The sequence below is a fragment of the Zerene cesonia genome, chromosome 27 (assembly GCF_012273895.1).
Source record: "Zerene cesonia ecotype Mississippi chromosome 27, Zerene_cesonia_1.1, whole genome shotgun sequence".
In the NCBI taxonomy this organism is placed as follows: Eukaryota; Metazoa; Arthropoda; class Insecta; order Lepidoptera; family Pieridae; genus Zerene; species Zerene cesonia.
The window spans coordinates 6,515,492-6,528,538 of NC_052128.1; the positions used below are offsets into that span (position 1 = coordinate 6,515,492).

The 13,047-nt window shown below is 32.3% G+C and overlaps 1 protein-coding gene across 2 annotated transcripts in view; it reads right to left on the bottom strand.

The window, feature by feature from the left end:
* Window positions 1-10,192, bottom strand: part of LOC119837497 (neuropeptides capa receptor-like) — a 50,564-nt gene extending 40,372 nt beyond the window's left edge. For both annotated transcript variants that reach the window (XM_038363095.1, XM_038363094.1), the window contains exon 1: window positions 9,398-10,192. In XM_038363095.1, the coding sequence (XP_038219023.1) occupies window positions 9,398-9,692 (295 nt within the window). In that variant the 5' untranslated portion in view covers window positions 9,693-10,192. The remainder of the gene's footprint in view (window positions 1-9,397) is intronic.
* Window positions 10,193-13,047: the final 2,855 nt, after the last annotated feature.

The following is a 13,047-nucleotide window of genomic DNA, read 5'->3' on the forward strand; positions in this document are numbered from 1 at the left end:
ATCCCTAGGTATTTTATAGAATCTACTTTTTGGAGAATGGGGCATGTACATTTTGACGGAGAAGACAGATTTATGCAAGTATGTAAATTGATATATATACATAATATACAAACATAAGTATTTTCCAATTTAAACATTTTAAAACAGTAAATATGTATAAAATATTATAAGATACACTTTTAATCTAGAATTCACAAAAACTCGAACTCGATTCTCAATTGTAAGACTAAAGTACAGGCTTCTTTTTAACCGACGTTCTAAAGTGTGTTTTCGATTCCACAGTATTTTTAGGAATAGAACTAAACTTAGATAACAATTCTTTTAATAACAAAAACACCGTTTAAAAATAACAATAATTACATTGAAAGTCCGCATAACGCCTACGCTACTAACCGCGCACTATAATAAGACAATAATAATAACAAATTGCTAGAATAGGTAATATTCCAGAAATTGATCTGACGCTCCACGGGGTTTCCAATTCACACCCATGGCCGATAAATTTTAATAACATGTTTTACTTAGGTGTCTAGATATACTTAATACTATTCTGTTTGACATAGTTTAACATACCAGCTAACGTTTCCATTTGTATACTAGCTTTCCGCCCGCGGTTTCGCCCGCGTGGTGGAAGGAACAAATAAGAGACCCGGAGCTTTCTCGACATAGATCCGTGCCCGTGGAGTTTGCGGGATAAAAACTATCATATTATCTTTTTGGGGTCTCAAAATATTTCAACAAAATCGATTCAGCCGTTCTTCAGTTATAAATAATGTAACTAACACGACTTTCTAGATATGTGTAGCTTAATTATGTTGTGAGAAATTTTGAAAGAATAGAAAAAATTTGATCCCCGGGGATCACGGGTGGCCGAGAGGCTAGGCGTTGCTACGGTTAGGCAAGAAACGCGGGTTCGAATCCTGCATGTGATCAAATTTTTTCTATTCTTTCAAAATTTCTCATTTATAAAGCATTTCAATGCTATAAAACTAAAAAATTAAATTTAATTATGTTGTGTTAAGACGAAAACTTTTGAAAGAAAATTGAAAATGTCGAAGGAAACAGGACATCCACCTCCATAAATACTGCCATCGGAAATGTATCTCGCAGAGTTTCGAGTGCTTATTGCCATCAAAAAGTTGTATGAAGGAGTGAAAATAAAATGGACAGAGGGAAATAGAACATTTTTAAAGGCACTTGAAAAACTTTTCACACTGACAATTTTTCTAACACTATTTATTCTAAATTCTTTCCTACACCTATACTAATATTATAAAGCTGAAGAGTTTGTTTGTTTGAAGGCACTAATCTCAGGAACTAATGGTCGAATTTGAAAAATTCTTTCAGTGTTAGATAGCCCATGTATTGAGGAAGGTTATAGGCTATATGTTTATCACGGGCAAAGCCGGGGCGAACCGCTAGATGATTATCTATTCGATCTGCTCTCTTTTAAGACCTTGTTATTTATTAGTTTATTTTTTGTTTTCCATTATTTTAAAACGCTACAACGTCAACATTATGTTCGATGGATGTCATATTATTAAATCTAGAACACACAAACACGTTTTACCAATCACTTAGGGTCCCAAAACTTCTAACCGGAGTCTTAAAGGAATCGATATCGTATTTGTAGAGGCTAGATTGTTGGCCGAGAATTCAATTCATTCGGCTCAATTTAGACTTCAGCACAACTCGGAAGTTATATTCATCAGTGCCTATAAACAATGCCGCCGTGCTCTAGCAAAGCTTAGTAAATCTTACAAGATTTCGTCAATTTTTAATTCGGATACGGCATTCATGATGGTGCAGTGGTTGGTAACATGAGTTTATTAACACGACGGGTATATTTTTTTTTTTTGACAATAAGCAAGGGAGAAGTTGGGCTACATGATGTTAAGTGGTTACTACCGCCCATGAACACTTGTAACACTAGAGGTGTTACAATGTTTTTATGTAACAATCAAAGGTAATCGTCACTGCCCATGAACATTTGCAGTTGTGGTGCCTCTGTGAATGCGTTGCCCGCTTTTAAGGCATAAAGCGAGATAGCAATGGGAATAAAAAACGGACTGAGTGTGAGAAAAAAGACATGGGCCTCCATTCCAGCTTGAACCAAGTATGCTACTTGAGTTTCGTTCGGTGAGTGGTGGCTAGATAAATTTCAAAAAAATCGATCCAGCCGTTTCGGCGGAGTATGGTAACTAACATTGTGACACGAGAATGTTATATATAGACATATTACACGCATTTAGCTTAAATCCTGTTACATAGAGAGAGACATATTAATTTTTTATTTGTTTGAATCGATTAGTGTATGAGTGTGATTTCTAGATTAAACTAAAGATACCAACATCGAGACAATACGAAAACCCACATCCGGCTGTACCATCCAATTAACACCTCGCTATTTAACCGACTATACTATGATCGATTGTATTTTTTGTTTCTTTATTACACGTGCGCATAAATAAATGATGCTCTAAGAGTTATATATGAAGACGAAATTACAAAAATGTAACAATTTTAAATACTAAAAAAACTTTGTTAGAAGATGTCGCTAATAGGAAATTTAAAGTTTTCTTCTCTTCAACTGTCATTAAGAATCAGCACCAGCGCTAATCATCTGGCTCTGGTTTTTCACCTACAGATATACATTAGAGATATTAAGATAAGTTACAGCTACGAGTACCTCTTTGTTAGAGCCTAATATATAATAAGTACATTATTTATCTTAAGATGCCCATTGTGTGTTCAAAAGCAGTTTATATACGTTTAAATGCATTGTTATTCATATGCTTTTGATCGCATCCTATAGTGTAGAAAAAAGGGGCCCTGGGTTCGGTTGCCAGTGAGGATACATAAAAAAGCTCGGTCTGGCAGGACATAGAAACTTCACACTTTTTTGTCCATTAAAAGATCAATGAAACAGTTGTATATCATCTGCCCCATGCCCCACTAGGGTCACGGGTCTTCACTTTCATATCCTTTTATATTGAACAAACAACACGAACCAAATGATACTCTGTCTATATACCCGAGCGAAATAGATTTAAAATTGTATCTATTAGCAATTTCTGCAACTGGAATTTAATTCAAATTGCTGTTTAATGAACAATCGAATGGTCAATAACTATCAATGCTGTCGAAATCAGTAGATCATTATGCTAAACTGATATCGCCACGATACAGCGAAAAACACCGGTTCGAATCCCGCCTGGTGATCGAATTCTTATATGTTCTTTAAAAAATTTATCATTAATAAAACCTATAAATGCTATAAAAATATAAAATTTTACGAAATAGTCATCTGGACTTTAAGAAAACAGTGTATATAATTATGGTATTGATTTTTGTTTTTGTCATGTTGTGTGTTTATCATCTTATCATTTCACATCGGAAATAATATGAAATCTTATTATAATGTTGTGTTTTATTTCCATTCGTGTCTGGGATTATTATTCTTCGATGTTCATTGCGAATATTTTTTTCTTTGTCTCGTTTATTCTCTATTTCAATGGCATTAATTGATATACCCAACAATATGAAACTGAAACCTGGACCTTTGCGATATTGATATGTAAATTCTAACCTTTTTCTGTGGAGGTGGCATTTCTTCATGGTCTTGATTAAAATTCCTAGCCTAAAATATTTGCGTTTGAGAGAGGTGTATCACCTTTTATTCTCATAAAAGAATAACTTTGAGCAAATGTAAATAACTGTTTATGCTACATATTAAACAACCTAAAAATATTTAAATATAATCTATCAAGTCTATAATAATATGTATCTTATAATTGTGCTTATTCAGAACAATTATATACTAGCAATTGTACGAAACTGGAAAAAGCATTTTCTTAAAAATAACATTCTCTTAATTCACTAAGAACAATACAAGATTTGATAACGAAACCCAGAAGCTTCGTTAAATGAAATATATATAAAGACAAATTAGATTATAAGCACGATACAAATGAAATAAGATGAGGAGGTACAGGAGTAAACTGACGCAAGAAGACTACGGGAAAATATTATTCTATGTTTAATTTATAATTATTAATCCAATCTACATAAGGAAAACCTTGAACTCTTTTATGAAAACTGTTGCAAAATTGGCACACTTATACTTTACTAGCGGTCCGCCCTGGCTTCACTTGTGGTACATATATAGGCTATAACCTTCCTTAATAAATGGGCTATCTAACATTAAAATAATTTTTCAAATCGGTCTAGTAGTTCCTGAGATTAGTGCGTTCTAACAAACAAATTCTTCAGCGTTCTAATATTATTATAGTCTAATATATAAAATTCTCGTGTCACAGTTTTCGTTGCCATACTCCTCCGAAACGGCTTGACCGATTTTGATGAAATTTTTTGTGCTTATCCGGTATCTATGAGAATCGGCCAACATCTATTTTTCATACCCCTAAATGATAAGAGTAAGGCAGAACAGCGTTTGCCGGGTGCAGCTAGTTTAGTATAGATTATATGGTAATAGGTTATTAAAAACAGTGCAATGCTTTGGATATATTCACAAACAAAAGAGTATAATTTTTCGAGTTACCGACGTCAAAATAATTATTGGAATAAATTATTGATATTCATTATAAATATCTTATAAAAATATTGTTCTTTAATAAATTAAATACGTACATCTCATATATTGAGATGTATGTATTGTACTTATAATAAGTTTATATCTCTCTATTCTTATCTCTAAAATGTACTTTTTTAATATTAATTATATCATTATCATTGTTCATTAATTCATAAATGGTTTTTGTATGATTCCGATACACATTTTTTTATATAAAGTAAAAATACCTAAACAAAATTCAAATATCCTATACCCTACATCTATCATACACGACCGTGAGCGACTTAGGAAAAACTTTTAAGTTCATATAAACTCTCCATTTTTTTTCTTTTATCAAAGAACCGTCCGTAACGAACCGTCATTATTCTTTGTATATTATATTCTCTTTCAGATAAGTTTATTTCGTAATATGATTGCTATAATGGCATGAAGCAATTTGAAATCTATACAAATGTGAATGATGTTTGCATGTTTGTCAGCTTTAGACCAAGTCTCATTGGGCACTTTTTAACTAGGATGTTACGGATAAATACGGGGCGAGCGTTTAGGAAAATTTATATCTAGAAAACAAAATTTTGTAAATGGCCAGCGAATTAATAATTCGTTTCAAATAAGGGAGCAGAAATCAATGTAACTAATCTTAAAAAACTTTTAAAGTGAAGTCTTGCGTGGTTTGAACTTTAAAGCCTTCATGTGGGCTGTGACATTTTTATTATATGAAATTTCTAAGTAGATTTGAGTTATTGGAGTCGTGTGATTTTGGTAGTAGTTCAGAGAAAATACGATCTTTATATATCACTTGCAGAAGATTCAGATTCGTAAATAAGACTGAATGAACAAAAAAAAATTACATAGTTAATTTGATTTTTATATTAACATTTTATAATGAAAGCAGTTATGCCGCATTAGATTAAGTATTGTCTATAACAGTATATTATTCGACGATTAGTATTTATATGCCTTTAGCATATCTCATAAAGTGATCAAATTTTAAGTGCAAAGCGTTGTAGAAAAGTACCTAGGTATCTAGGATCCATTATGATCTAGCACCAAACTAGCGCAAAACCTGGCAAATGAAACCAGATGATCTTCATATTGTTGTAATATATCTTATATATTGTAATATGAATATCGGGATAAAAAGTTACCTATGTGTAAATCCAGTTGTCCAGCTATCTACGTGCCCAATTTCATTGCAATCGCTTAAGCAGTTTTTGTGACAACGAGTAATAAACATACACACATCCTTACAAACTTTCGCATTTATAATATTAGTAGGATTTATTTGTCTATTTGTTTACTCGATTTTACGTAAATTATAATCACTAAAAATTGTATTCACGCTTTCTTTCTTTGTAACAAACTAGCGATCCGCCCCGGCCTCGCCCGTTGTACATATATAACCAATAGCTCTCAGGGATCATGCACAAATACAACGGGGAAAGAATTTAAGAATTTTCTATTTAGCAGATCTAGAGATTACCGCCGACAACATCTCATAAATTTAGACTTTAGGTCTATATAATATTAATTTGAAAAAATAATTAAAATTCCTCTAATTAATCTTTGCTGAAAGGTATATTAGACGACCACAAATTAATAGAATGCGAGCATTATCCAGTCTACCATTTTTTGCATTCACTACTTATATCTAAGTTTAAAAAAAAAACACAATTGGCAATCTTATCGCAAAAAGTCTTCTTCCAGACAACCTTTCCGATCTCTCCCGAATATTGCTTGTGATTGCAAACAGACAAATGTGATTTTGAAAAAGAAAATCAATTATTTTTTCTACAAACACTCTTATGAACAGAATAATTTGATGTACATATGGTTATACGTAGATACGTGGAGAGCTCTAGTCGTTAGTTATTGTAAAATCCGCCACTTTAAATTTACACGCGAAGTGCTGAAACATAAGCAGCTTACTGAATACAATTAGTGGGGCTTTTAGGAAAGAGAATATACATATATTTAACGTTAATATGTCTCATATAACGACTAACGTACACCTTGTGAGCGGCAAATCAAGTGGTCCTGAGTTTTATCCACCACTGTCCACTTCAATATATGTTCTGTCTAGTTAAATTGCGACGTAATTTATAAAACACTGAATATCCAAACGTAATACATTATCTGTAAGAATTGAAATCGGCACTAAGCTTAGGCCAGTAAGTATAGCGGAAAAGAGATTGTGTAAATAATTTTAAATTGTGCCATATTAGTATTTTCTTGTGTGATTTTACGTGAGTATTATACATTTATTAGAAATTAAAGCCGTTTAAAAGTCTTGTGCTATATTTTTTATATTTCCTGTCTTTGTTATCAATCAACATTTTTCATTGAATATTTTGCTTTGCTATATACGCTTGGGAATGATTGGAATAGGGTTTGAGTTTGACTTTGTTCTTATAAATTTTAATGCGATCTTTTGAATGGAAGCTAATTTGTTCATTAGCGACGAATATATCATTTTTTATTATTATTTTTTTTTTATTTAATTTCAAGTAACTCAGACTCATTTTGTTAGTAACAATTAATTCTAAAAACTAAGTTAGCATATTATGTCTTAAATAAAATAATTGTGACTACTAGTTATGCCAGCCACTACTACAATGCTATAAACATTTTAAGGCATTACTTCAATGATTTTTTATTTGTTCATTAGCGACGAATATATTATTTTTTATTTTTTATTTTGACGTGACAACGTCTTAAATTAGGTTGCGGCTCGGAGGCACTCATGAAAAAGTGTAACGCCCGGTAACGTTACGATGAGTCACCGAACTATGATCGGTCCGCCGCGCGCGCAGCACTAGAGAATTAGGCGCATTTTGTCTTGCGTGTTTGTGTCTCTGTCTCTGTCTTTTTAGTAAACAAAATATATTTTCTATAGTTAAAATTTGTGCAATTCTTATTTTCATTCAATTCCTTGTTCCTATTGTGCAATTTAATAATATTCATATTAATAAATATTCTACCAAGCAAAAGACGTTGTCACGTAAAATCTTCGCCCGTAAAACCGACTTTACAGGCAACCATTTTTTTTTATTTAATTTCAAGTAACTTAGACTCATTTTGTTAGTAACAATTAATTTTAAAAACTAAGTTAGCATATTATGTCTTAAATAAAATAATTGTGACTACTAGGTATGCCAGCCACTACTACAATGCTATAAACATTTTAAGGCATTTCTTCAATGATTTTTTAATGAAACATTGCTGTTAAAATATTGCAATTCATATTTTATACCATTGTATTTAAACCAATTTAACTTTAGAAAAAACTCTCATAATGTAATACGTATATTATAATATAGATAACCTTAAAACATTTATCGACTAGCACCTTTTGTGTCTCACAAATATTAGCGGAAGAGAAATATTTTAATTGTCAAAATATTGGAAAACGATTTACATTTTCGTTACAAAACAATAGATACCAAATCGTTTGTTAAATTCAATTTAGATGGAAATTGGTGGCATTCATGGATGGAATCGTGTAAAAATACGATACTGGGCGCTATATGACTTTGCTTAACATTAATCTTTCGTTTCACAGAAATGGGAAATATTGACGGATGGTTATTTACCAGTTTTGATGAAAATTCTCGAATATACTCACTGTAAGGGTACAACACAACATTCAAATAAAGAGTGAAATCTATGCTTATTATATAAATACAGATTTACTGAACAGACTGTTTGTTTGAACGCGCTAGCCTCAGAAGTACTAGACCAACTTGGATTAAATTTAGTACAGAGATAGTATTCAACCCGAAAGCCGCCGACAATCTTATTCTTTGACTACGCAGGCGCCGCGGTAAGCTGGTAAATTGTATATGTAAACAGCAGTTATATTTGTATTGTAAGTATTCATTGTTCTAGCGATCATTTTCGATGATGAATTTCCTTACCTTTCTCTTTGTTTTATTTTCTTTTGTTATTACGATTTCTTCTGTTAATACAGCACAACCACAAAATAAAAAAATAGTTAAAAAAATTACGTTTAAAAAATTCATTCAATTTTACACAAATGAGTTGACGTTTGCTCTGTATAAGTATCTAACTGCGTAAAACAATTTAGTTGATTCTATAAATAAAGCGTGTTTTAATTTAATTAAACAATATATATTTATGTTAAGGCGCGTTATGAATTCACACTTTAAACCATTGTTACTTGAACCCAGCTCGCATAGTATTTGCGAATGCGATGTCCACTTCAACATGCAGAATGCAGAGCATAAATTATATAATTAATAGAGATATATATTACTATGATTGATAATTCGAAATGTTATGTGGATTACAATTTACAACTAGCTGTTGACCAGGAATTTGTGCGCGATACAAGACTTGGTGTATTTAAATTTATTATAAGAGTATCTATTTTATATTAGCTTTATTTAAAACGACTCTTATTACTTCTTCTAATCTAAACATCACGCCTGTAAAAATCTCGGAAATATTGGTCCTGACGTTTAGTACTTAATTAAAACAAAACTAGAAATTATATGATTATAAACATAGATTATTTGTGTAAAATCAAACGTTCCTACCACGTTTATAAAATTTAAGTAAACTACTGATCGTTATCTAATAGTAATAAATACTGATAAATTTTTGGATGTAAAAAGCTAACATGACACCCAAGTCCTCTTATAAATTGTTTACTTATTTAAAAGAACAGCATGGGTCCAGCCAAAATTACATACAGGTATTGTATAACTATATTAGTAGTATGGTTCATATTTTGTCATTTTAATTTTTTTTTATCACAATTTAAAAACAACGAAAACTTACCAAACAGCAACAGCAATAAATCACTTAGCGCCAAACTGAAGAGATAATAATTGGTGTCCGTGTGCATCGCCGGGTGCCGCACGATCACAACGCACACCGCCACATTCCCAATCACGCCAGTCAGAAATATTAACAAGAGAAATATAGAAATGGGCACGATCCGCGACAGAGGCAACCGTCTCGGTCCCATCATGCACCACAACATTTCCTCCTCACTGCAATCGAACACGCTCAAATTCGTACATCGCGCGTAAAAATCCTCCGCCGTTTCGTTTGCGCGCAAAAATTGCTCCATTTTTAAAAACAAACACTTTTTTTTTTCTCTTCCTTTATGGCAATAAGTTTCAACTATTTGCCAGTGTCAAGTTTATAAACAAACACTTAATATTCGATCAAAGATATTCCATTTCCGAATTGCCTGTCAGGGACAGGCCAGTTCCATTTTCTAATTCCAAAAAAAAAAATAATGCTATCAAATGTCAATTTGTCTTTTTAATTTCATTCCAATGCACAAAGGAAAGCGGTATTGCGCGAAAAATTTTGCTGTCATTTCATTTTAACTTTGTCACGGCTACCGAGATTAATTTGATAATTTTTTTTCTTACACTCTTATTGTTAAATGACCATAGTAATAACAAATAGATGCAGTTTAGTTATTTAAATTAAGTTAAGTAAATTTAAATATAAAGCAATATATTTGGAAAAGGCGATTTATATTTTTCAACTCGTCGTAGAGTTTCACACGCCTCTGGTATTGGAACTCAGTACACGTGCTTTTCGCACAACGGTTATCTCAATACTGAGAAATGAGAACTGGCTAGAGTAGACTGTAGACTTGCGTATAAATTATAATTATTGTGGAATAGCCACAATTTAACCCCATATTGAATTAGATGGAAACCATTCGGAATAATTGATAGACTTAATCCTACAATATAGTGCTTCAATTTCCGTAATACAAATACCAAAATAACTATCGTTGTCTTTCAATGAAAGCCTATTTCACATTTGTTTGAGATCTTTTTATAGACGATATTTACTTTAACAGAAACTACGCATAAATTCACTGATCTTGAATATTTATACTTTTTTTTAATTCGTGAATTGACATAAAATTTAACCAATGATTGTTAATATAATCTAATCGTTATAAATGCTATGTAATCGTACACTTTTTTATTTTAGTATAGATACATTTGACTGACAGAAAAATAAATTTAGAACAATAGTATTGCCTACCCAAAATCAGTCTTGGTATAGTATTTAATCACTATCACGGAAAATACGCGCCAAAGCTAAGTCTCCGCAGATTATAAAGATTAAATGCATGTCGATATGTCAGTGTCATGAATTTGGGATCACATTAATCTGAAGTACCTTTTTCAAAGAAAATAAGCAATTAAGAATATGAAAAAAAACATTAATTTTTAATGTTGAATTTATCTTGAGTCCCTTCATAATGTTTTAAAGATTTATAATATACGATATTCTCAAAAAAGGAAAGATTGCCAATTTTCTAAAGAGCATTAAGCCCTCATTAGCATTTTTTTTAAACACCGAACGTAACACAGCAGCATGCTACTAAATCACGGCGATCTTTTTGGGGGTGTTTGTGCTTCGGGTGAGCGTGCTCGATTCCCACACTCAAATCAATTCTATGAAGAATAAAACATTATGTAGAACAAACTCCTATGGATATGTTATCTGTAAAATACTGAAAAGGAACTGCTCAAAGGGAGTTTTGAGACTTTATCTTGCGGTAGAACGAAAAACCTTTGTTGTCTTTCTTTTAAATAAGATTGAAACGAAACAAAAATAACTGACGATATTAAATAGCAAAGAATTAGTATTTATACCATCGAATTACGAATATAAAGCACAAACTCAAACAATGTAGTTTACAGAATAAATCGTAGGTATATAAAATATACAATATCTACTTAGTTTTTTATTGTGTGTTTTTTATTTCACATTAAATCGAAATAATATAAACAATCTATGACGATCGATTTATATTAAACAACTAGAGACTGAAACACGCTCAAAAATTTTCCGAAGACCAACTCTGTTTAGGCGTGTATCAGGCATAGTTTTCCAATGAAATACAAATGATTTTGAGCATTACCAGCTGGAAATGAGGTGCTAATTTCAATGAATGTAATATAGAGATATCACCACTCGGATTTTTTTGATATTTTAATAGGCGATTGTGTGGCGTGTTTTATCATTAACTAGCTGTTCATCCCGACTTACCCCGTGGTACATATATAGCCAATATAAGCTTTCAGCTTTTAATGGTGAAAGAATTTTGATATGGGTCCAGAGGCTTTTGCGTGAAAACATTACAAAAATATAACGTAATGTAACACGTAAGAAAAATTCAATAGCTTCCTCTTTATTACATTAGAGTAGATGTCAATATCACGGTTAATGAAACTATAAATGCTGGATGACAGGGATGACTAACATTGTATTCATTCACAATATCGTTGAATCTGTGGTTTAATTACATATCCCTTCTGTAATCAAACGAGTCTGTAATTATCCACCGATTAACACCACAGTATATAATTAAACTAATAAGATTTTGAAGAAGAAGCACGATGATATAATTAAATGTACTTAAATTCCTGGTTAGCTGATAAATCAATTTTATGCGATACTTATTTATGAATAATTAATTTTCGTGTCTATTGCAATATAGCATAACGTTGGAATTTTCTGATTCATTAACGTATAACTAGCTAAACTAACATATATTTAGTACAGCTTTTCGGCCACGGATTCGCTCGCCATCCTATAATATATACTTTGAAATTTTTACGACTAGACCCCACCCGGATTCGAACCCAGGACCCCTTGGTTCCACGCTCACACGTAATTTACAGTACCAACAATGCAGTCAAGAAATTGTAGGCAGACGTATATTTAACGTATATTATTAATATAGTGCATCTATCCGTATAGGTATGTATGCTACATAAACTTAACTGCTCGACACGGTAAGGGCGGCCCCATGGCGGCAGACAAACAGCTAAAACTGAAGCTTTCTATTTGGTCTCATGATTTAAAATTTTGTACCATTATAAAATGCAACGTACTGGATGTAACCACAGTAATTTAGCACAACCACAATTATTATTAAAGAAACAAAAAAGGACGGCGTAATTTTTTATATGTATTTACTTTAAAATATTCTTCACAAACATAGCCACAAAATTCTTAAAGTTACAAAACGAGTCAAATAAATAGGCATTTAATACATAAATATTCGTTTTTTTATGTCATCGTCAGCAATGGAGCTGGTAGGTCGCCTGATTGTAAGCGCTACCACCGCCCATGAACATGTGGAGAGGCGTACGGTCTAATGCAGACCTTACGCCTCTAACAATGAATTACCGACTCCAATTTGGAAAAGGATCAAGAAAGGAATGACGAGAGGAATAAAGGAAGGGACTTGGAAAAGGTAAGGAAAAGGATATGGGCCTCCGGCTCCCCCACTCACCGAATGAAACACATCAGAATGCTATTTCAACCCGGTTTTCTGTGGGGGTGTGGTACTTTCCCGGTGAGAGCTGGTCCAATTCGTGCCGAAGCGTGCTCGACTATCACATTCAAAATTGTAAAAATAGTGACTACTGCTATCTAGC